Raw genomic sequence first — 26671 nt, forward strand, 5'->3', positions numbered from 1 at the left:
GAATGCGAGCCCAAGCATTTAAGGTGCAGTCCCTGTTCCAGTATTATCTTAATTAGATACAGCTTGCCTGGACATCCTTCCTATTTTTGCAAAGCTCCATCTTTTCCCTAATGGCGAAAACAATCTGAGGATGGAGCCGATGCCCATGCGCAATGTCGTCCAAAGGAGGAGTCACCTATCTCGTGCCTTCCAAAGAACTTTTCAGGACAAAAACAAGTGCAAACATCCGGGCCCAACACTAGGTGGCGATCTATGCACAGTGTGTAACTCTGCAGCTCTACATGCCAAGAACAAATGCATACTGGTAAGGAGCATTTTCCTTCTGATTTTTTAACAGTGCACAGTACCTATCATTCTCCTCAGCTTGCCTCTGAGCTGCTGCTTGTTACCCCTACTTCTAAATCCATCTACACATTGGGGATTCTTCACTCAGTGGCATGAAGGAATTCTTGTTACCCAACAGTCCGGCATGATTCCAGGCTTCCCCTCAGTCAGCCTGCTCATCGCCAGTGTTGCGTTCTTTTTACAAAGTGATATCAGACTTGGTGAGTGAGGTAAGCTTAGAAACACCAAGTGCCATATATAGCATATAAACCAGTTAATTTCGTCAACCTTAATGAATAGTAGGTAGAATTGTGGCTGGACACAATATGTTTACAGTGTGAAGACTTGTTTGAAAGCTGTTGTGTGTCTACATATACCAAGAATGAGAATTGCCAAAAACAGATTTTTTTGTAATTGGTCCAAGACTGCTGATAGTTTTATGCTTGTCAGCATGATTACAGATTTAGTGTATTGAACTCAAACTACTTAAAATTTCTGTCAGTCTCTAAGGTGGGTGTACATTCTGTCATTGCTTACTTGATTGCTGTGTACTGGAGAGTTTATCTTTCCCGGTTCCCCAAAAATTGAAAATTAGTTTAAGAAAGCCTTGTTTTACAGGGCGGAGATTGATGACTCTGAATCCATCACAGAAGGCCGCTTACATACTTTAAACCACCATGTGTCAATCCTGAATGTTATGCACGGGGAAAGTGACTGGAGGTAGAACTATCAGATGAAAATCTAAAAAGTAATGTAGAGTGGTAGAGAAAGAAAGACTAATCAAAGTTTGGCATTTGATTATCATCAACCTACCATTGAGTAAAATATAAAAGTTGAATACTTGAGGCCTGAGTTGCACTGTGACCATCATCATTTGTGAATCTGACCCAGAAGATTGTAGAACAGTGAAACTGTAGCTTAGAACTTACAAAACACATGCACTAGCTGCACTAGGAAGATGGAAATTATGAGTAAACTCGTACAGCTGAATAAACCCTGCTATTATATCCAAAGACAATACATTCAAAGTCCAATGTATGGAATGCCCATTTTAATGGAGTCATTTTTTTTTGTCAAACCTTTTTTATTACAGAACCAAAGGCATCACAACTTACTCAGATATCATGTTATAAACGTGGGACCCTCATCCCCTAGTGTATACATCTATGTTTCGGACACAGCCATTCAGCCCACATCCCGGAGGCTGGGCGGCAATATGCATAGTCAGGAACAACGGTTCATTCAACATTTGCTGTGTGCGACGTATGAAGAGGTCCACTGTCTGCATTTGAGAGTTTAACCCCTCCCCGATGTCTCGCTCTAGGGTCGCCACTAGTGCATCGCCTCATCTAAGCGCCCCCCCAAACCACCCCAATCCCCTCCCCCCCGAATGTTCCCACTCGCGCCTGTCCAGTCTACTTTTGGTTACTCAATGACCAGCAGGAGGTGCAAACGGTTATTTAGATATGTGTGCTTGGTGGGGGCGCTATCGCTGTAGTTGGGTCAGTCGCGTCATCCGGCGCCTCCACATCCTCTTCCACTTCAGTAATTGAGCTATCTCGCAGAGCTTGCACTAAGATCTCCCACTCCAGTGCCGCCTCCTGAGCCCTCTCGTCATCCTTCCGACGCGCTAGTTGGTACCTGATTGTGCTCTCGCTCGCCGCCCATTTCATAAACTCATTCAACCACCTCCGATATGTGGGGCCCGCCCTCGACTTCCACCCCTTGGTCACTTCCCTTGTGGCCAAGAGGAGGCCCATGTCAATGAATTTACTCGACATTTTATTCTTGGGCGTATGCGGGAACCAATGCAATATGCTGACTGCTGAGTCGAAGCGGAGGTCCCTACCCGCCACCCCGTTCAGGGTGTCACCAATCTCCTCCCAGTAATTTTGTAGGTGAGGGCAGTCCCTGAGCATGTGGATCAGGTCCGCCCCTATGTTATTGCAGCGCGGGCAGGCCGCCTCCTCCGCTCCAAAGTATTTTCTTATTTTACGTGGGGTAAGGTAGGCCCTGTGGAGGATATAAAAGTGGATCAGCTGAAATCGTGCATTTCTCGTACTCTTACTAGCCCGCTGTATCAGCTGTGCCCACGTGGTGTCCAGGATCTCCTTTTGCAGGTCCAGTTCCCATTTGGCTTTCAGCCCAGTCAGAGGCTGCAAGGTTTCGTTTAATATCCTAGAATAAAGGCATGTGACCGCCTTGTAGGTGCCCGCAGACATCATAGTATATTGGCAAGCCAGCGATGTTGGCGGTTCCACCAACCCCTCGCCCCAGTGCTCTTGAATGGCGCGTACTACTGCCGTGTGCAGCAAGTAGTCCCCTTGCGGCAAGTCGTAGCGCTCCTGCAACGTTTGGTATGGGGCCAGTGCCCCATCATCGTATAAATCCCCCACCATCTGCAGTCCCGCTTCCTCCCAGTGCTGCAGGTGCGACCAATCTCCACCATGTGGGAGTGCTGTCAGCATGCCCAGTGGGATCTCGGGGGCGTAGGGATGTTTATTGTCGGCTCGTCTGTGCAATCGGTTCCAACAAAGGCGGAGAGTTCTCTCCTCTAAGGATAAGTCTCTGATCGTTAATCGTTGCCTCAGGGCGATATAAGCAAGCACATGTCTGGGGGTGCCACTGTCCCTCTCCTGATCCGGACCACGGTACACACTCGCAATGTCTTGAGTAAAGGTCTGTAGCTGGGCCGCCAGGTAGTAAATTTCAAAGTCGGGGACCGCCAGGCCTCCATCGACCTTTGGGCGAGTAAGCGTAGCTAGCGCCACTCTTCGCCTGCCCGTGCCCCACAGAAAGGAAATCACCATCGACCTCAATTGTCTGAATATCGCACCTGGCACCCATACAGGTAGTGTCCGGAAATAATATAGCAACCTAGGTAAGGCTATCATCTTTAAAAGAGAAATGCGGCCCGCCACCGAGAGCGGGAGAGTAGTCCAGAAGGACATATTCCCTTTCAGGGCGCGGAGGCAACGGCCCACGTTGCCCTCCAGAATGTCCACGGCGTCATGGTACACGTGGACTCCCAGATATTCTAAGCAGGTAGGTTCCCATCTAAGCAGTGGGCGGGTAGAGGGTTGTAATTCTCCCTTCCGAAGGGGAAACAGACAGGTCTTGGCCCAGTTGACCCTCAGGCCGGAGAGGTCGCCGAAGCGCGCCAATAGCCTCTCCGCACCCTCCACAGCCTTGTCGGCATCCTCCAAGAAGAGAAGGAGGTCATCCGCGTACAGCGATATAAAATTGCGAACACCATCGCGCTCCAGTCCTCTGTAGTATCCGCCCGTCCTGGCCATCGCCGATTTTAATGGAGTCATGAAGGACTTATTAGAGGGAAATATTTTAGTTCTTGGTATACTTGAACAGTGTGGCTAGTGGATGGGCATCCAAGAGGGAAGCTTTAAGGGGCATGAGCTCAAATGCAGACCTGAAAATCTTGTTGATATAGCAAGATGTCAAAAATCTCACCATCATTGGAATATGGAGTGAGGTCAAGTGCATGTGCAACTAAAATGCTTTCAAGGTATATAGTGCAATGCAGCGAGGTATAGACCTGAAGCAGAGCGTCTTTTGAAAAGAGAATTCCAAAGTCCAGATAAGCAGCAAAATGGACCAGAGAACAGAAGATCACATGATTGAGTCCTAGTATTCCACAGTGTTCTGGGCTAGCCTATGAAAATCTTCCCTGGTGATAGGCATGGCTATCAGGATAATCTGATGGGGGTGTTTAGTAGGGGACTGAGTAGTTCATAGGTTAGGAGATCACTTGAGCAAAGAATAGGTGATCAGAAAGTATTGAGATGGATTGCTTAATTCTTGGTGGAGCCCTGAGAATTCGCCTTCCCACGAGAGCCCCAGAGCAGCACCCAAGGAAGATGGGATCCCTGGTCTAGCGAGGGCTCCGGTTCCATCCTGCCTTACCCGACCAGCAGCCCACCACAGAAACTCACGCCACAGACTCTTATATAGGACAGGCGTGGTGACCCATTAGAGTCCATTGCCTTTGGGTCTGAGCGGATCCGCACACCCACAACTGCTCTACCCACTGGCAGTAGGCAGGAGGCTAGGTGACGAAGCAGCACACGAGGCCCTGCAGCAGCACTGTGGGGGCGTCTGAATTCTCTCCTTTGAGCATGAGACTATACTCCTCCCCACACGATGAGGAGGAAAGCAGGCTGAGACAAGATGCTGGAGACCCGACAGTGCATGGACGTGAGGGACTCTGAGGGGCCCTGAGATCCCAACTGAGGACACAAACCCACTTGAGGCCGAATTAACGGCGAATCAGGATAGTGGCCATGTTCATTAACCTTGTTTTGAGTGGACCTCTAATTCCTGTTTTAACCACACTATTTTCACATCTACACTCACTAGGGCCCTCACACGCTCCACACCCAACGGCCAGGAAAAAAGATCTCTGCTAAAAGCCCCTATCATGGGTGTTGATCAAGTATTGCAGTGCCGACCCGACGAGGCGCAGACCCAATGTTGAAGCAAGACACCTACCTGATTGGGTGTGTGAGAGTCTTTTTCCGAAAGGAAGACCTTTTCTCCTGCCCTGAGTGAGCATACGATTGCTCTCTACGTACATATTTACCTGTATCATTTAGCAGGAACAGCACTCCACTTTGTTTTCAATTATGTTTGGGCCTGTATGCTGGACCTAGTCAAGTTAGCCCATAGTCCCTCCACTTCTTGTTGATAATGGATGGGATTTTACCCATAATGATATTGCAAGTAATTGTACTAATTGCAGGCACAGCTAACTGCATCTGTCCAGTTTGAAGAGCCCTTGCTGGGACAGTAGATAATGTACACATAATATACTGCATCAGCTGTCGATCCAGCTTAATGAAATGGCTCACCGGCCAGGTTGCCCCTTCATTACTGGGAGTGCCCAGTCTTACTTTTTGAAGTGTATATGGAAGGGGCCCTTGAAAACAATGATGATGTTCCTGGTAAGTTAAGGGTATTTCTAAATTTTTAAAAGGTCTATATGCAGCTGGAACTGCAGCCTCGGTGTATGTGTGAAAATTATGTGAATTGGCATCAACTGCAGGAATATTCACCCAGGAATAACAAACTTCACATTTATAAGCTTTGTGTGCCTCAACCACGAAGGTAACATCGCCACTGCCATTAGCACGCCCATATCTAGCCAAATTATTAGTTACTGCTTGTCTACAATTGACAGCAATGATCACTGCTTGCACCATATTTACACTGTAGGGGAATCCTTTTAAAAGATCAAGCTTGATCAACCTACAGACATGGATACGTGCTTACTATAAATCTGAGGAGGATAACTCCTTATCACCATGGACGTCTCCGAAGAAAGGTGATAAAGGAGCCTTGGGCACACACATGAAAGCTACTCAGGAGAACCATTAAATAGGTGCCAAACCTAAAATGTCAGTGGCACCATGTTATAGGGTTCCTACAAATCTAGTAGGACTGTGTATCAGGTCAACAAAACTTGACAATTTAGAGACTGAGTCTACACATATGATTAGTAAATGTTGGTTTGGCTAGGTCACAGTGCCACATCTAAACTTCTAACCTTCCAGAGTTATAGATGTGGTCAGTAACACTGAACATGACCACTCCAGTTCCCAAGGAATTAGTGGAAACAGATCAAACCCTTTTGTTTGTCACTTTTGCATGCCCAAGGTGTCACAAAGAAAAGATATAGAATACATTTTCAAATATTTATTGAAAAGACACCTTGTAAATAAAACATGAGTTGCAATTATTAGACAGATCAACCGTGGTCATTTTTCCTAATGTTACTCCTATCTGTCTCTAATAACTCTACACTAGCAAGAGCATATCAGTAGTGCCCTTATGCCAGACCTGTTGGAATGATATAACCCTATACTTTGGTATAATCTGTCAGGAAGCCGCCTCAGTGCATTAGCGCATGCACCCCATCTAAATGTGCAGACCTGCACACTTCTCTTGCACGTCTATCTTCTCAGAATGAAGGTCCGGGCCTGCAGAGCTCCATCTTGGTCACAGCTCACAACTGCTTCATGATAACTACAGCGTGAAGTGCCTCTCACCAAATTCATCAAGGACACTATTCAAATAATAAAACACCAGCCTTATCCTACTGTGCCAGAGGTGTAGAGCCGCATCTTTTAGTTAGTCTGGAGAGAAAGAGTTGTCTCCAATGTTCAGAAGAATAAAACAAGGACATCACGTTCTAATGTGTGACCCTGGAACTAATTATGCAGACTACAGGGCAACAATGTCTATCTGGAATACATGTGTGTATGGCACTTCCTCGTATTAGAGGAAAACGTGAGAAAAAGGTGCTAAGTTAAAATGGAAAGTTCAAATAGAGACTAAATATAATCTCTACAACATATGGCTACCTCTAAAGGAAAGGGGGGGGGGGTGCCAACTGGAGCCGAGTGCAAGGACATTGGGTGCTACGTGTGTGCCTTGTTCGTACGTATACTAAGTGCGAGGTGGAGAGCCAACTACAACTCAACATGGTTTATTGAGTTTTTTTAACCTAGGGGCAACAACACGCCCTTTGGATATCTTTACATATGTGCATGAGTTTCAGCTGAAGGAGGAAATTCTTACGAAAGCTAGAGACTTGTAATCTCTCCAATCTGCGGGCACAAGATCTCACTCTTTCAAGATCTCTTGACGCTTGCACTACAGTGTCACAGGGACTTCAAATGCATGACGGAATTCCTACACAACAATGAGATCATTTAACCCAGGAGTCTCTGTGGCCCCCCGCACTCACTCTAACCTACCGCAGGTATTGCCTTCGCTGCCCTGTCGCAGGCGATCGGGGGAAGGTTCATCACATGCTCTCATCATCGGTGCTAAGTTAGAGAACGGCTGCAAGAGACCCACAAACTGGTCAGAGTGGCAGTGGGGGATTTGTTTAAAGACGAGTGGCCAGATTGGCCCTCGGAACCTTTTGTGGGTGAACCCATATTGCTGTATCACAAGGAGAAGGTGCACAGGTACTCCCTTACTCTGAGTTTTTTTCTTCCCAGTTCAAGTGTGTTCAGAATGGTTCCCAGAAATTACCATAAGCTGGCTAATAGGAGCACAGGTGTAACTGCACCCTGTGGTAACCTGCTGTAAATCTGTTTTACCTGAATTACCTGGGACTGTACACCTGACCAATGCAAAAGGAACAATTGATGGACAGAATGTTGAAACAATATCAACATCCACCCCCAGTAGAGAGATCTGGGCCTATATTCATCATTTTCTGTACACCATGCTATTTCAGTTCAGACCCAGCCATATGCAAATCAGTCTTGACCCTGCTCCCCATGGGTACAGTCCAGCCCGAACTGTCAGGTCAAGTCCTCCCTACACCAGAAACAAGCATCCTGGGACCGGTTTCAGGGTATCACCTGGCATCAGCCAGGCTAGCTTGACTCCAGTGGCATGGTGAACTCGGGACTCCTGTCTGGGCATACATTGACCGCTTAATTCGACAAATGCAAAAAAAGCAATTGATGGACAGAATGCTGAAACAATGACACACATTCACCCCCAGTACAGAGATCTGGGCCAAAATAAATCACTTTTTTTCACACCATGCCATTCCAGTTTGGACCCAGCCATATGCAAATCATTCCTGACCCTGCTCTCCATGAGAACAGTCCAGTCCTGACCTGCCAGGCAAGGTACTCCCTGGAATGGAAACGAGCAACCTGGGACAAGTTTCAAGGTATCACACCTCATCAGCCAGGCTAGCTTGACTCCAGTAGTTTATGATGGGTGTGAGTGCCCACCTGATCGCGCACTGTTCACCTGGTGCTCCGCACCTTGTTAGTTTAATATATTTATCAACTCTTTAAATGAATTCGTTAATGTTTTTAACACATTAGCTTTTAATCATGATTTATGAATCAAATCATTTCATTTTGTTCACAATATTCATAACAACATGCATTTATGTGCTTTGTTTCACAAAATAGCTTTTTTGCTCCAATACATTTCAACATTATACATATTTGGTCACTTTTTCTTGTGAAGTCCAATGCATTTCGGCAACATGTATTGCCTTCATCAGGGGCAGTTCTGCAAAAATAAAAATGAAAGCATCATGTAAGTGTTTTTGTATTGTGTTGTACATGGGGGTTCTAGTACGTCTAATTATCAAAGTGCCTACCTTTTGACGCCTGTTATGTGGCAGTGTGTCTTTGCGAATGTCCGCCCTGTGCACGAGTGTTCTGCTTGAATAAAAATGAGAGATCTAATGTAACTGACTGTCGAATCGTGCATGGAACTAATTATCGGGTCCTAATCTAGTTACGTACCTCGTGTTCTGCGTGACGATTATCTGAAACAACAAATATACATGTACTTGATTGTATATGTCTTTCGCAACTACAACAACTAAAGTGTTCAAAATTATTCGGGACATACCTTAGCTTCACTATGATTCTTGCTCTAAAAAGTCGGAGAAAAAAATATATACCACGTGGTTAGTATCACGTCTTTAAGTTAACCTGTATGGGTTTAGACTCTGCCCGTACCTGCTGTTTCTATGTTCTCTCCTACGACCAAAAATCCGCAGCCCTGTGCTCGCTTCCGTGTCCCCTCCGTTTCGAATTCGAATGATACAAAAACTCCGCAACCTCACGGAGTTCGCGTAGTTGTGGAAATAGATGACAGACTCGCTTGTAACTGAATCACTGTGAGTGAAATTTCCTAAGCGCCATCTTGGTGTGGTAAAAATCGGTTGATCATTGTTACTATTTATTGTAGATCCTACTGATGAGGTTACTATTTTACATTCATTGTCTTGGAATGTAAGTGAACCTTATCGAAAACCTATATACGTTAATATTCCTCTTACTGTTCTGAACGAATACACTTAATGTCGATCGTGTCCGAATGAGCGTGGAAACTTATCACGTATAGTTAGTGGTATAATATCTGAATTGATATTTTCTGCGATGCCTATTTAGCATTCAGTATGGGAAATAAACTTATTGTGTATATGTAAATGAATGTGTGAATATTTTCATGCAAGAGATGTATAATATAACCTCATAAGTATCCAATGTACTTGGTCAGGACATATACAACTTTTTTGCAACGAAAAATCAATTACATTTCAGTTTGAATTGAAAATATTTGCAGATTAATTAACATTGTTCATGCTGAAATCCGATATTCATTATGTTAAACATTTGTTACTATAAGCATCAAGGTAATGGTTATATTTCAGAGTGATAGAATTATCATATATATCGTTCACGGTTGGGTTATTATTGCATAAACTGATTTCAATGTTAACCTTAGTACTATTGATCTTTCTATAGATAGCAAGCTAAATCATATTTATCATTTAGACCTGTAGGTGCCATTGTATTGAGATATTTAATCCAAAACAATTCTCGCTGCATCAATTTTCGATGGTTATCAATTCCCAGTCTGGTTTGTACCTGTTCAATGACTAAAAATCTTAGTTGAGAAATGCTGTGTCTTTCTTGTTTCCAATGTTGCACCAATGGTGATGTCAAATTCTCATTGCGGATTCGGCTTTTATGTTCCGTTATTCGTATTTTTACTTTACGTTCGGTTTTACCGATATACATTTTGCCACAGGGGCATTTAATTCCGTACACAACATTCTGCGTATTGCAGTCACTAGTGTGTTTCAGTTGTATCAGTTTCCCTGTGCTCGGGTGGGGACATGTATTTCCTGTTATAACGTTATTGCAATTTGTGCAGTTAAGACATCGGATTGTTCCTTTATTTGTAGATGATAATACTGGTACTGGTCTGTATTTCAGTCTCTCTCTGAGGTTTGACCCTCTGGTATATGCGTGTAAGGGCAGTTCTTTAAATAGTCCGTTGAAATCTCGTTCGGTGGACAGTAGTTCCCATCTTTTGTTAATAATACCTTTGATTTTCGGTGATTGAGTAGTATTCTTGGTCACAAATACCATTCTGTCTTGCTTAATTTTTTCTTCTTTGGGCTTTAGTAATGTTGTTCTATCCATTTGCAACACCTTCTCCAATTGCTCTTGTAGTGTCTCTGGTGGATATCCTCTGTCCTTGTATTTCTGTGCTTGTTTTACTAGTGTGTTTTGACACACCTGTGTGTTGGAACATATACGTTTAATCCGTATGAATTGTGACAAAGGGAGATTCCTTATTAAACTCCTCGGATGAAAACTCGTGTACTTGAGAGCATTGTTTCGATCAATGGGTTTTGTGTATAGTTCTGTCTCAAAGCCACTGTCTGATTTGGTTATTCTGACATCTAGAAAGTCAATCTCTTGTTTACTGATCTTGTACTTATTGCTGCCATCGGATCCCACAATTATGCTTCAAACCATGTTAAATGGAATCTTACAAACCGCCAAAGCAAATGAATGGATAAATGATTCAACAGCGGAATATTTAACAGAGAAGAATCCAAGAAGACCAAAATTGTATATGATCCCGAAGATCCACAAACACCCCACCAACCCTCCATTAAGACCCATTGTCTCAGGGTGTGGGTCAATATTTGACCCCCTCGGACGATACATTGATCATTTCTTACAACAATTTGTACAAAAGTGGGGGTCCTACATCAGAGATACTACTGATTTTCTGAACCAACTAGCGTGGATACAAGAGGGTTTCCAAAATCATTGGATAATGTGTACCATAGATGTGGTTGCGCTTTATACGTCGATACCTCACCAAGCAGGACTTGAATCAGTGGAATGGGCATTGCTCAAAATGGAAGATTTATCAACTAACACATTTTTTTTTCTGTTACAGCTACTCAAGTTCTGCCTTCATAACAGCTATTTCACTTGGAAAGACAAGTATTATGCACAACTCAATGGAACGTCAATGGGCTTTGCAGGGGCTCCTGCCTACGCCAATACATTCATGGCTCAATTTGAAGCACAAAATCTAATGAGCATGAGTGAATGGCCACATGTGAAAATGTATTGTCGTTTCATCGACGACATCTTTTTAATTTGGGATGATACCCAAGAGACATTGGAAACTGTAATTAGTACATTGAATCAAGTAGATGCCAGAATCAAATTCACGTACAAGATCAGTAAACAAGAGATTGACTTTCTAGATGTCAGAATAACCAAATCAGACAGTGGCTTTGAGACAGAACTATACACAACACCCATTGATCGAAACAATGCTCTCAAGTACACGAGTTTTCATCCGAGGAGTTTAATAAGGAATCTCCCTTTGTCACAATTCATACGGATTAAACGTATATGTTCCAACACACAGGTGTGTCAAAACACACTAGTAAAACAAGCACAGAAATACAAGGACAGAGGATATCCACCAGAGACACTACAAGAGCAATTGGAGAAGGTGTTGCAAATGGATAGAACAACATTACTAAAGCCCAAAGAAGAAAAAATTAAGCAAGACAGAATGGTATTTGTGACCAAGTATACTACTCAATCACCGAAAATCAAAGGTATTATTAACAAAAGATGGGAACTACTGTCCACCGAACGAGATTTCAACGGACTATTTAAAGAACTGCCCTTACACGCATATACCAGAGGGTCAAACCTCAGAGAGAGACTGAAATACAGACCAGTACCAGTATTATCATCTACAAATAAAGGAACAATCCGATGTCTTAACTGCACAAATTGCAATAACGTTATAACAGGAAATACATGTCCCCACCCGAGCACAGGGAAACTGATACAACTGAAACACACTAGTGACTGCAATACGCAGAATGTTGTGTACGGAATTAAATGCCCCTGTGGCAAAATGTATATCGGTAAAACCGAACGTAAAGTAAAAATACGAATAACGGAACATAAAAGCCGAATCCGCAATGAGAATTTGACATCACCATTGGTGCAACATTGGAAACAAGAAAGACACAGCATTTCTCAACTAAGATTTTTAGTCATTGAACAGGTACAAACCAGACTGGGAATTGATAACCATCGAAAATTGATGCAGCGAGAATTGTTTTGGATTAAATATCTCAATACAATGGCACCTACAGGTCTAAATGATAAATATGATTTAGCTTGCTATCTATGGAAAGATCAATAGTACTAAGGTTAACATTGAAATCAGTTTATGCAATAATAACCCAACCGTGAACGATATATATGATAATTCTATCACTCTGAAATATAACCATTACCTTGATGCTTATAGTAACAAATGTTTAACATAATGAATATCGGATTTCAGCATGAACAATGTTAATTAATCTGCAAATATTTTCAATTCAAACTGAAATGTAATTGATTTTTCGTTGCAAAAAAGTTGTATATGTCCTGACCAAGTACATTGGATACTTATGAGGTTATATTATACATCTCTTGCATGAAAATATTCACACATTCATTTACATATACACAATAAGTTTATTTCCCATACTGAATGCTAAATAGGCATCGCAGAAAATATCAATTCAGATATTATATCACTAACTATACGTGATAAGTTTCCACGCTCATTTGGACACGATCGACATTAAGTGTATTCGTTCAGAACAGTAAGAGGAATATTAACGTATATAGGTTTTCGATAAGGTTCACTTACATTCCAAGACAATGAATGTAAAATAGTAACCTCATCAGTAGGATCTACAATAAATAGTAACAATGATCAACCGATTTTTACCACACCAAGATGGCGCTTAGGAAATTTCACTCACAGTGATTCAGTTACAAGCGAGTCTGTCATCTATTTCCACAACTACGCGAACTCCGTGAGGTTGCGGAGTTTTTGTATCATTCGAATTCGAAACGGAGGGGACACGGAAGCGAGCACAGGGCTGCGGATTTTTGGTCGTAGGAGAGAACATAGAAACAGCAGGTACGGGCAGAGTCTAAACCCATACAGGTTAACTTAAAGACCTAAAGACGTGATACTAACCACGTGGTATATATTTTTTTCTCCGATTTTTTAGAGCAAGAATCATAGTGAAGCTAAGGTATGTCCCGAATAATTTTGAACACTTTAGTTGTTGTAGTTGCGAAAGACATATACAATCAAGTACATGTATATTTGTTGTTTCAGATAATCGTCACGCAGAACACGAGGTACGTAACTAGATTAGGACCCGATAATTAGTTCCATGCACGATTCGACAGTCAGTTACATTAGATCTCTCATTTTTATTTAAGCAGAACACTTGTGCACAGGGCGGACATTCGCAAAGACACACTGCCACATAACAGGCGTCAAAAGGTAGGCACTTTGATAATTAGACGTACTAGAACCCCCATGTACAACACAATACAAAAACACTTACATGATGCTTTCATTTTTATTTTTGCAGAACTGCCCCTGATGAAGGCAATACATGTTGCCGAAATGCATTGGGCTTCACAAGAAAAAGTGACCAAATATGTGTAATGTTGAAATGTATTGGAGCAAAAAAGCTATTTTGTGAAACAAAGCACATAAATGCATGTTGTAATGAATATTGTGAATAACAAAATGAAATGATTTGATTCATAAATCATGATTAAAAGCTAATGTGTTAAAAACATTAACGAATTCATTTAAAGAGTTGATAAATATATTAAACTAACAAGGTGCGGAGCACCAGGTGAACAGTGCGCGATCAGGTGGGCACTCACACCCATCATAAACTATCATTGATCCAAGGACTGACAACCCTTCATGATCGCGGCACCAATAGATTATTGTACAAACTACAATTAAAACGGAGTGCTCCTTACGAACCCAATTTACTAGCGTAGCTTGACTCCAGTGGCATGTGGACTCAGCATTTCTAATCTTGAGAGACGAATACATGTTGTCTACATATAAGAGCCTTCCCTTTAGTCTACAATTATCGCACTAGTTATGGTGATACAGTGTGATTCATGCACTTTTCCTCTAATCCAATTTATGGTACTTGCACTCATGGGATGATTCATGTGTTTATATTTCATAATCTGCTGCATTTTACACCCTATGTATTCACTGAGGTTATGATGTATGTCATGCTAATTCTTGCATTGACAGGATAGCGAATACTATCTCAGGGTTTGCATAGTTTGCGCAATATTTATGATTTATGCCGTTTGGTCTGTTATGTACAATATACTATATTTTTTATATAATCCTGTGTGGAGTCTGTTTTGTGGTGTATTCATTGTGTGCCTGCACAAATGCTTTACACATAGTCTGATAATAAGCCTAGCAGCTCTGTGCCAAGCTACAGAGGGTGAGTTCAGGCTATCTTTGGTGTGTAACTTACTTGCCCTGACTAGAGTGGTGGGTTCTGCCTGGCTTAGGCTCACACCCTAGCCAACCAGAAACCCCATTTCTAACACTCGGTCTCCTTGCCTGGATCTCCTGACTCTAGGAACTACAGCAAGATCCAGATTACTTGACACAATGATCAGCTGGGTGTGTAAGGCAACACCAAGGATCTTAGATAGAAGGGAAGGAGTTTGAAAGACATTTGTGCACATAACACAGCAGCTTGAATAGAACGTGACCCTCAAATGGGAGCCATTGCAGTTTAAGGAGCTGGCTGGCAGAGGAATGGAGCTTGGGGGGGATAAAGAAGTCTTGCTGCTGCATTCTGCACCATCTGGAGCCACCTAAGAAGATACTGTTTCTGTAGTCAAGCATTGAAATGACCAAGGTCTGGATGACTGTTCGCTAGGCCTAGGGCAGGAGACATCCTAGTATGTTTTTTGAGCCATCTTAAGTTCCCGAAACAGGTAGCAGCCACTATAGTGATTTGGTGACTTGTGGAAAGAATTTCATCCAGCCAGTATCCTAGATTCTGGACTACTGGAACAGGTGTGGGTATGGTACCCAATACCTCAAGCCATAGATGTGGGCCCACAGGTGGGGGAGGTTGCCCAGCAGTAAGACCTCCGTCTTTTCTCTGTTTAACTTCAAAGAGTTAGTGTTCACCCAGGAGCTGACTGGTATGAGGCAACTATTCAATGCCTCTGCGATATGATTCTCCTGTGAAGAAGAACACTATCTGAGTATTGTTGGCATAATAAGAGGTTGAGACCACACTTTTCTACAATGTCTGCAAGTGGCCTTATGAACAAGTTAAAGGGAGTAGCCCGAAGAGTGGAGCCCTGAGGGACCCCAGACGGTTGAAGAAGTGGTTTTGAGCAATGCTGATGGGTGTGAACTTGGAGGTTATGGTCTCGAAGAAAGGAACTCAGCCAGGCCAGAGCTGTATCCTGCACCCCTTTGTTTATTAACCTTTGGAGTAGAGAGTTGTGATTCAATGTGTTGAGTGCTGCACTAACACCTAGCAGGATCAGTTCAGCGGTGCCACAGTTGTCTAGTTGTTGCCTTAGATATTTCTTAGACATGGTGTTGGCAAAAGCATCCTCAAGCTTTGCTTGGGAAGCTTTTACTATTGTTGCCAGACAATATTTTCAAAATTAACATTTACCGCCGTATAACATGTATTTATTTGTTACCTATAATATCACCCCTTTCTCCCTCTCCTTGGAGAAGAGGTATTCCTGCTGTAAATCTAAACTTTCAACAGCAGATAATGTATTATTCTAAGTAATGCTCTGCAGCTGGTGGCCAGAGTAGAACACACAAGCTACCAAGAAAATCTGACTGCCACTCGGCAGCACAAGGGAAAATCTAGCAATTTATTTCATGCTTCCATAGGATTCCGTTGAGTACAATAGTTCATTGTGTCAGTGCACCTGCTGCAAAAAAAGCTAGCTATTCCCATGGTTTGCTGCTGTTTCATGTGATTTCTTAGTTGTTTGTACGCTTCCATCTTGCATGCTCAGTTCCGTTTATTACAGGTACTGCTTCCTTGTGATATTCTAAACACAACGCTATCTATAAATGATAAAACCAAAGATCATGTTTTTAATATGCTTCGCTAATTTCAAGGGTCTATCAGGAATAAAATATCTGCTTAATTGCATTTGCTTGTTTGCTTGTTGTTGCTTATGTTTTCTTTTCCATTTTCTTTATTTTATGAGTGATAGTTTTCATTTTAAGTAATTGTCAACATGAGAATGATGAAAGGTTGTCTCAACCCTGCTGGGAGTCCAATTTCTGTTTTACGCTGTGTTTTTCTGCTGCTTTAACCTATCAAATATAAAACAGCTAACCACGAAAAATAAATGTGAAACCACGGGAAACTTTTTTTGCTAAAAACGCATTTTGTATAATAAAAGCATCGAATAAATGGAGCATGCTTAATGCTCCATAAGGAGTAAAAGCAAAAGGTGTTAAAAATGTTTGTTTAGAAAATTATATCTATGCCACTGAATGTTTGCACTGAGTTGGCTGTTAGGACTCCCTTGCGTACTGAATAAGTAAAAATGAAACCGAGAAAAACCTCGCGCTCCATGGTATTCACAAAAGATGAAAGCAAGTAACCCACAATAACAAAAACCCCACTGTACTCTTCTCCCTCCACTTTACTCCATTCCACTCTACGCCCTTCCACTCTACGCCACTCCCCTTTACACCACTCTGCCACTCTGCCACTACGCTACACCACTCTATGCCACACCACGACACTCCACCCAATGACACTTCATAACACTCCACTTTACGACACTCCACTCTACAGACACTCCACTCTACGACATTCCATACTACTTCACGTGAAACTCCTCTATGCCACTAACTTTTAGCCATGCTGAAAAGCAGCTATGCTGTTGTACAACATGGCTGAAACACTTTGACAAAGCCAATGACTCATGTATAGGCGTGACCTATTGGCTTTGCCTGTGCTTGTTTTATGATGGCAAGGAATGGAAACCAGGCTAGTACTAAGTGTCTGTTCATAACATGATCCTTCCCAAAGACAGACTAGGTAGAGCTTGTTTAGGAAGTCGGTTGGCTGAAATAAAAAAGGGGAGGTGGAACTTATGACGTGTATTGAATGCTCTTGGCATTGCAATGTTTTACTTTTGCCTTCCTCTAAGCACTCTCTTCAATCTACAAACATTTTGTTTTTTCCTGTTTAGATTTGGGTTACAGCTACCAAGCAAGGGGTGAAGGCGGGAACATTCTTCTGGCCGGTGTAAGTCAGTATTTTGTGCTGATATTTACTGTAGGTTGGATGTTCTCTTTATGATCGTGATAGTAAAAGACTCTTGCCCGAGACATCATTTTGAACTGTCTTACCTGGTAGTATGAGAGTTTGATCAATTCTGTGCCTATCATAACCGTAGAAGTTAGTTGTTGGAAATACAGTGTGTCTTGTTTTCATTTCCGACCTGTGAAGCTACATCAAAGCACCAAAATGTACAAAAAGGAGCTAGGTTTCAGAGTACACTCGCTTCTGAAAAGAGCAAGAACTAGAAGGATTGTCTGTAGAATTATGGACTTAAAATCAAGCTTCCCCTGAGCATAGATTTCCATCCTATGACAATCACACTTTTACAATCTAAGTTGAATATTTTACCCTTTTGTTTGCCTGTCTGCTTATGTATTTGTAGAATATAGTGATTTTATCTAAAACGTCATATGAAAATGCGTGTCACTGACTCCTGACTACTCACCATACCATCCCACGCATCTCCCAACCACATGCAGTGTAACAGCGGCCTTCATAGTTAAAGTGTGTTCAGTAATTGTGCAGTAGATGTTAGTTCATGTGAAAAGATGCACGGCCAACTTTTGTTGCTTTAACTGTGGTATTTCAAGGCTTTTTAGTACATGTGGGTGAAGCAAAAGTCAGCCAATGCTCCTTATGGCCGGGTGATTGAGTTTTAGGACATCATTCCAGCTAGAAGTGTGGACTGTAAACAACTTACAGTTGTATGTATGAGTATTTTAGAAGGCCTGAATACATGGATTTTGTTTAATAGAGTCAAGACAATATTGTTGGTTGTACCGATTTGTTTTCTGGTGAATGAATGGTTGGAGGAAAAACTTTAACAAAAAATAATCCTGTGCCCAAAGCATAATTCAGCAGCAGACCTAATAGAGTCCACACCACCAATAGAATAGCTGTTGTCTCTTCCATATAACTTGTACATCTCTGGTACGCCTCTCATTTTATGCAGTTTTTCTTTTGTGACCTGGGTATATGTAAACCAGTGGCTTCACGCTGTTTGCAGATTCATCCCTTCTGTTATTTAATTTGACCTGGTCAGACGTGTATTAATGTTCTTTGATTCTCAAATCAAAGATCACAAAAGTGCTCCTTCTACTTAACTTTGAACATGATTTGTATTCCTTTCTTTAAAAACGTCGGATATTTTTCATGACTATGTGCGATTGAGGTTTCCCACGTTTAGTATAGAGGAGCACATGCCTTTTCCTCCCTCCCTCCCTGGCAGCAATGGAATTCCATTTTGAAGAACTGCAGCATTGGACATGTATTTGCTGCATCAGCGATAGGATTGCAAACCATAACACTTTAACTTGTATTTTCTTTGCCCTGCCTACCAGTGGTCACTTATTCTACTTTTTTCACCCTCTTACTCTTATTTAATCTATGTATGTTTGTGATAGCCACTGTACACCAAGATAGTGATGTAGCAAGTACTAGTCACGCCCAGTGTAACCCTGAGATTCCTGTTTTGTTGCGCATTTCTATGACGCTTAAGTGTTACCTGTTTACAATACATTGTTTAACCATGTATTTTAAATTAGCTTGCTTAAAAATGTGTGTTCCAGAATCCCGCCCTGTGCAGATGTCGTCATTTTCTCAGTAACACACCCCTTAACCTCCTTACCGGCTATTGTGGAAGACCTACAACCAGATTTACCGCTTTAAAATGAACATGCAAAAGTCGCAGGTACTTAACCTTACGGCAGGCCGGCCAACGGTTGACGCCCTTTGGACTCGCTTCGCCTTTGATTGGGTGGCGGATGGTATTACATAACTTGGATTGGTCCTCCACAGAAGCCTTGCTAAAACAGCAGAGGTGAACTACTCTACCCATATATCTCTGATTCGCGCAGACCTGACCAGCTGGCGGCGCCTACCCCTGACTTGGTTTGGGAGATTGTCGCCGTTAAAATGAATGTACTGCCACAGGCCCTGTACCTGTTCCAAACATTACCGCTAGAGCCCCCGCCACATGCATTGTGCCAAATTCAGACGGCGATCGAGCGTTTCGTCTGGGGTTCGATTTCGCCTCGACTGCAGAAAACTCTGCTTTAGTGACCCAAGAAGGAGGGGGGGGGGGCTTGCCTTTCCTAACATTACTCGCTACTTCCAATCTTCACTCTTATGATATCTGGTAGAATGGAATCGTCCCATGACAGAGAAATACTGGGTCTTCATGAACCAGACAATGGCAGTCCACCATATCTGGCAGGACACCTGGCTGGTGAGATCGCCACGCGCCTGAGGACTCTATTCCTCGCCGGTCACGCGCCACACGATGCTCACATTGGACAGGGTTTCTTAGAGGGCCAACTTAACCACATTCCACTCACCCCTGACCCCGCTCTTCTCAAACCCTGCCTTCCCACCTGGGATGGACAATAAGCTTGCAGCGCGCTGGTTAGACGGGGGGGCACCTGTTTGATCTTCAAGGTCTTATCCCCTTTAAGGAACTGCAATTAGACTATAATCTCCCCACCACCGATCTCTTCCTGCACTCCCAAATGACGCACGGGATCTCTGGGGCTTAGACGCGCTCCCTAGCTCTCCGACCGATGAGGTAGTTTGAGAAGTAACTAATTAGCAAAAAAGACGACCAAAGTCTCATCTCTGAAATATACTCCTTTCTCACAAGGACCATCCAGAAAGCCCGCACAGCGGGGCAGAAATGTTGGGAGGTGGAATTGGAGCTCACATTGTCTGACAAAGAGTGGGAGGATGTTTTCTATAGGTCTCACCACACGGGCGATGCCGAAACAACTTTTAAGATTACTTCATATTGGTACTACACCCCCGATCGATTAGCTAAGTGGCAATCCCGCTGTGATAATTGCTGGCGGGGTTGCAGAAGCCCCGGAACACTAATCCAATTGCTATGGCACTGCCAAAACCTTAATTGCTACTGGGAGAGGATCGTGGATGATATTGATAAGGCTTTCAATACCTCCATTCCCAGGCTCCCAGCATACACTCTATTAGGCTTACCCAATGCACTAACCTTTCCCCTGAGATCTACTAGAGGGAGACAGATGGCGCTTGCGTTAAATGCTGCACACCGGGTAATATTGTCATGGTGGAAATCTGACAAGGTCCCGGATCACGCACAGTGACTGCATCAACTCTGGAGTCTCTTGGTGATGGAGAAACTCTAAGTGGCAGCCGTGGGGAAAAGAAAAGACTACGCCAAGATCTGGGCCCCATTCAATACATTGCTCTCTACTGAATTCCGAGAACTGTCCGGCCCTCACTATCTCTGCATCTTGAAATTAATCCCTGAGGAACAGCTACCGCCCAGTGAGGCCGCTTGTCACCGGACTTCCATATCTCCATGGCATAGTGGAGTCGCACGATATACAGGGCACATAGGCTGTTGCATATCCTTTCTTTGTTCTTGCTCACTGGGGAGAGGGGGAGTGCTAGGATTCTGCCCATTTCCTTTTGTTTTCCCCTTCTTTTGTTCTGTGTTCATAAGCGGAATACCATTCAGTGTCTACCAATCGCAAGCAGTTGGCTTATCGCCCCTGACTTCTTGGCTCGCTGGATTGCACGATTACCCACTCACAGTGCGAGCGGTCTGCTGTCCTTCCTCCTTTTTAACACGGTCGGCCCTGTTGGGTTGTAGGCGACCTGCTGTGTTAAATTTAGTGGGGTAGTACCTTTATCTTTGTCATGCGATCATGACCAGACCTATACTAGCCGGCCCGCTGGGTTGTAGGCGACTTGGTCCTGTTTGCCTTGCTTTGTATTCTGCCAATAAAAAACAGATTTAATACTAAAGTGCTCCCATGTTGGCTACATTTTGCCATGTAAAGAATGAAGATAAATGAATTGGTATCTACGGCAGTCTCTCAGCTTGCAGCTAGCATTCTAGTTTATAACACAATTATAACATCCATTCCATTTCTCTATCTCCAATAGCAAAAAGATTCTGTCCCATCATCTAGCTTAGTGCTGGATATTTATTGTTCAGTGCAACATTGGATTTGGTAGGTTTAAATCACCCTGACTGACAGGCGGATTCCTCATGAACAGTGGTTGCTTCTGCCTTTTCCCCTTGTTTAATCCAGAAGACTGTCCTATCAGTTCCATTGCATTGTGGGAGCTTTTACTGATTTCTATACTTAATAAATGTATAGTTAAGATCACTTGGACATTATAGTGTTCGTGCATCTGTTGCCAGAAGCACCTATTTACCTTGCCTCCACCCCACTTTTTCATTTTTTTATTTTTCCCATTTTGATGCTCAGGCTTGTGACAAAGATCATTTATTCCAATGTATATTACATTTATAATCAGAAAAATATTTTTACTTAAACTGTAGTATCGTTCCGATAGTACCTTGTCATGCAGGACCTTCTCTGTTTACAGATAACATATATTGTGAACTTGGTGGCAGACTAACTCTGTACACCCCCACCGAATATGTCAGCCTATGTTTTCGCAGTAGCCAGCTCGCAGTGCCACTAGCATCTCCTGTTATCAGAGGTAGTCGTTTTTTGGAAACCTCAGAACATAATAACCTCAGACTCGTGGAAACAATATACTACTTTTCACCCAGTCACTCGTGCTTGCTTGTTTTGCTCTCAGAGAGATACACAGAATAAACAGTTGAGCGTGTTTACAATAAGAGTTTATTGTATCGTTGTTCTTCTCATGCAAAATAATCGCGCTGCTACACCTGTAACACAGTAGCAGAGATATAGAACCAGCAGTACAGAGAATAAAAATAAATAGTATTGTTCTACCATTTTGCAATAGTCATGAACACATACATAAATATGAAATGCATTTATAAAACAAAGTGCGTACTCCTAAGATGCCTGTCTAGATGTACCTAAGTGTACCTAGCATGTGAGTAGGTGTGAAAGAGTCTAAGCCTAAGAGCCTAAGTCTAGGAGCCAAGAATCCACTAGGCTTTAGTCAAACCCGCATACCTGAATAGTGAGTGTGTGGGACTTCATCCTGGACTTGAGCTGGACACCCCGCAAGGGATCGTCAGACTTCTGTCAGCTGGAGAGATGGCATGCCGGAGCCGCAGCGTCTCTGGTCAGTGCGTCGGCCTTGAAGTCTCGGGTTCCCTCCTGCCTACTGATAGCAAGAGGTGCTGTATTTGCACAGTTTATGTGCGTATGTTCCCCATTGTTCAGTATGAGGATGACGTTGGGGATTAAACTTTGTGCGTCGATGGGAGAGGTGAAGTGTACTTCCTGGAGAGTGTACTCCTAAATTATTCATATGTGCTAATGATGATGTCTTAGCAATATCGATTGGGGGAAAAAAACACCCTCTGCATGGAACTAGGTAAACGGTTTAGTCCATAAAAGGCTACAGTCCTTATAAGGCGCTATGTTCATTCAAGGCAATCTGTCCTTATTTGGATTTTTGTCCTTATAAGGCTCGTTCATTTGAAATGATGGGGAGATGATGTAGGGAAAGTGTACGATGTTCCCTGGACCTATATGAGAGTACTGATATGAAATATAACAAAACATGGTATTGCCTCTGTACTAAAGATCACAATACAATTGTTTGTATCATCAAATTGATTGACTTATGTGGATAGGATGAAGGTGGTTGAAATTTGGGAGTACGTTTTGTTCACTATGGACCTGAGCAACCGCATTTAATTTTTAGAAAGCTTCAAGTTTGAGAATGTTTATGACAGCCCAGCCTTTATTTATATATTTGGTATGTAGCAGGCCAATTTGTGAACTTTACCACTTACTATCAACAGTAATTTAGATGTTTGCTTTTACAAACATGACCTGGCCCATCCTTCTATTTCATGAAGCCATTTCTGCAACGCCACAAGGATCTTATGTCGTATTGAGATCCAGGAATCACAGGGATTAACTTGAACTAAGTGGGTCCCTATCCCTTTTTTAATAGTGTCTAGTCCCAGTGGTGATGTGGTTGTTAAGAACACTTTGAAAAGGCTTGTTTTCAGTTTTCCTGAAGGCAGACCACTTTAATTGAGACCTTAGATGTAGGAGTTGTCCATCCCAGCACAGTGCTGCTATTACCGGGATAATCCTCAATGCTACAGTAATAGAATTTGATCTCTGTGATCAGGTTTCTATTGTTGGATCCCAGGGATCAACTTAGTGCATACTTTGGGAAAAGTGTCTTGGTATTTAGGACCATGATCCTCCCAGCTTTCAAAATGGTACAACGATGTTAGAAATGTACTCTCTGGTGTACCAAGTGCCAGTGAATGGCTTTGAGAAAGGTACAATGCACTCAGTTGCTGAAGGTTGATGTCTGATTTTGAAGTTGCTGTAATTTCCTGATCTTTTATTTGTGTCTTCTGCATGGCTAATGTTGCAGTAATCCAGTCTAATCAGTTTTGTGTAATTTAGCAACTCGAGAAGTAGAAGGACCCTTTTCAGCAGCCCAAAAAATGGTGTTTGTAGCAACAATTGAGATTTGTTGGTCAAAGGATAGATTTCTTAATTCACACACCAAGATTTCTAACTACTTTGTACAGTCTGCTAGTGGCTTCTGAAACCCGATCAAATAATTATCTATCATGTACAATGTTGTCTGATCCTACAAAATCTTGCAGCTTGAGAATGCTATTAAGAAATATGACAGAGGTAGGCATATAGTTCGACCATCCCAATGTGTTTTCCTTAGCAGTGGGGAAAGAATTGCTCGTGTAGTGCGCTGGACATAAATACTTAGTGGAGACAACATTCATAATCTTTGTTGTATCAGGTCGACAGCGCAGCCACTAAATATTATCTTGCTCAATCATTCTTTTCACACTGTATTTGCTATTCCAGATTTATTTGAGTTCTAATTATTTGACCACACTATGATTGGCTTAAACAGATGTTTACAAGTTCTTATATTCACACAATTTTCTAGAAATGAGAGCAACATGATTGTGAACCTGATAGAAACACCGTAAGCCATGGGCGTGACGAGAGATGTTCATGTATGCTTCGAGGACAAAACACATAACTAGAGAGCCACAGGTATCAGTTGAGAGTGGTGATATTTCACCCTGAGGGCGACTCCTTGCGACCACCCTTAGTTATTTTGAAAAACGATACAGTCAAAGGAGTCACATTCCTTAAATAGTCCTTAGGAGCCCAGAAGTTGACTGGCTGAAATACATTGACTACTTCTAAAAAGGGAGTCCACACCAAAGGAAAATAAATTTTGATACAAAGATCACCAGCCTAATCACATTACATGTGCAACATATGGACACGAGGCAGCTGAATCATTTAATTTACTAGTTAGTGGACCACCTTTAAGACAGACCTAACACAGAAGAATATTTTTTCTAGGCCGCCTAGACATAAGATGATATGAGGGCAGTGTGTTTTGTGTTGGTTATGTTTATTTGTTATAATAATTGAATTTGCTTCCTAAAATGAATAAAAAAATTGTTCTACAGCTAAAGTGATAGAAGTGTCTGGAATAATTGATATAATATTATATGTGTTAAAGAATAGACATAGTTCAATAATAATTTAGATATTATTGTAGACACAAATCAATAGACATTAGTCCCTCAAAAGTCAATTTGTTTGTGAACTAATTCTGGGTTGTGTCTGTGATGTCCTGAACTTCTTTCAGCTTAAACATCATATGATGTTTGCCCCCGATGGCTTTGCAAGCAGTGACATCATAACACTATTGGTCCTGCAAGATGTAACATCATGGAAGAGTATTAAAACATCATTCACACCGTAGCAAATGATTCAAGTAATTAATAAATCAAAGCTTAAAATTTCAAATACACTGAAACCAATACCTTTAATGGTGCCATACAACAGGAAGTACAAATAGGCCTTTTTGGGTGAGCCCCATGATGCAATCAATTTAATACTGACTATGGTCTCCTTAACTCCCCAGTTTGTCTACCGGCCAATGTTTCTTCCACATGGCCTAATGTTTCCTGGAGGCATTACGTCTGACTATGAGCAGCACAGTTTCTTCTCCTTGGCTACTCGTATCTCCCTATTTGTCCCTCTAGTGTTCTCATCTATTGACCCCACGACTCAACATGCCTTATCTCTTTCCAGCCTACTGTGTTCCCCTTTATCCTTCCCTTGCCTCCTCTTTAGCTCTCCATGTTTCACTTGTGGCTCTGTCGCTAGGCTCCAGTTGGTTGAAAGGAAATGGGTTGGTGCATGGGATTGGCTGATATTAATAATGAAGGTTGCATGGAAGCAAATTGAAGCCATTGTACTTTTTCTGTAATGCATATTTAAAAGAAGAGGTTGTGTCGTATTAATAAACAGTGATTGGTAAGGGTCACAAGTACCCACCCATTGAAACTATCAAACAATAGGTGTGCTTCCTTTTTGAAAACAATAATTTGCATGATAAAGTAATCGAGTTTGCATATCAGGTCTCAGATGCGGCAAGCAGCGTCATACGGGTAGCAATTGCTACCCCCCCTTAAATGATGCTTCTGTGCATAGCATTCTGGATCTTCTGCTTCTTCCCACTTTCTTGGTCTTATTCAGGCTACTTGTATTCCCTAAGACTAAAAGCCTCCCTCTGTTCAGGCTGCCCTCCCTGCCTCAATATGTATTCATTGCCCTGGCCTGCTTCCACGTTGTAGCTGTTTATTTGTGTTTCAAGGGGAGCCATGTCTGCATGTAACGCACACTGTGTCCAGGGGTCTTGGACAGATGGTCACTTTCAGTAATTTCACTTTTAAACACATTCTCGCAGCATTTCAGAGATCCATTAATGAAGAAGAACATTTCTAAATAATTTGCGATGCAATATGAGTCTGTGTCAATGTGCAGGCAGTTTTGTAGAAAAAGGAAATAAATCACACGGAGATAAATTTGTGCCACGGGTCACACAGTTGTCAAAGTGTAGAAGAAAAACCCAGGCATCTGCAATCCAAAGTCACCAGAGTACTTCTCCTTTTAAATACCTTTCAGCATTTGCTCTCCGTATTATAAAAGGAAAAGCTATGTTAAGCTGTGGATTGGCATTACTTAGTGCTGCTTTAAACTTCTACGCTAGCTCAGAAAGTTGAGCAGCTACTGTTGGTATCTCTGCGTGCAATCAAACAAGGGGTTATTGTTCCGCTATGATTGTCAGCCTCTCAGTGGAGTCTGTATGTAATCACTGGGAGCATGCATTCATTTGTGCAAGTGCCTTCACCCACCCCGAAGGTGCATCCTTCATCCTTGCTGAGCTCGCGCTGTAATGGTCTGTGGCCCACGAGAGTCTCTTTGTCAGATCTTTTAATCGCAAATGGGTAACTGGGGGTGTGAGTCTCCAGTCCGTGAGTGAGAAGATTGAGAAAAAAATGTGTGCTAAAAT

General features: G+C 42.4%; 1 protein-coding gene across 7 annotated transcripts in view; it reads left to right on the top strand.

Annotated features, from left to right (window-relative positions):
* ENPP2 (ectonucleotide pyrophosphatase/phosphodiesterase 2) overlaps positions 1-26671 on the top strand; it is a 442632-nt gene that overhangs the window by 196195 nt on the left and 219766 nt on the right. For all 7 annotated transcript variants that reach the window (XM_078686841.1, XM_078686846.1, XM_078686840.1 and 4 more), the window contains exon 9: positions 17274-17329. In XM_078686841.1, coding sequence (XP_078542967.1) covers positions 17274-17329 — 56 coding nt within the window. The remainder of the gene's footprint in view (positions 1-17273; positions 17330-26671) is intronic.

Source organism: Lissotriton helveticus, chromosome 4_1 (genome assembly GCF_964261635.1).
Source record: "Lissotriton helveticus chromosome 4_1, aLisHel1.1, whole genome shotgun sequence".
In the NCBI taxonomy this organism is placed as follows: domain Eukaryota; kingdom Metazoa; phylum Chordata; class Amphibia; order Caudata; family Salamandridae; genus Lissotriton; species Lissotriton helveticus.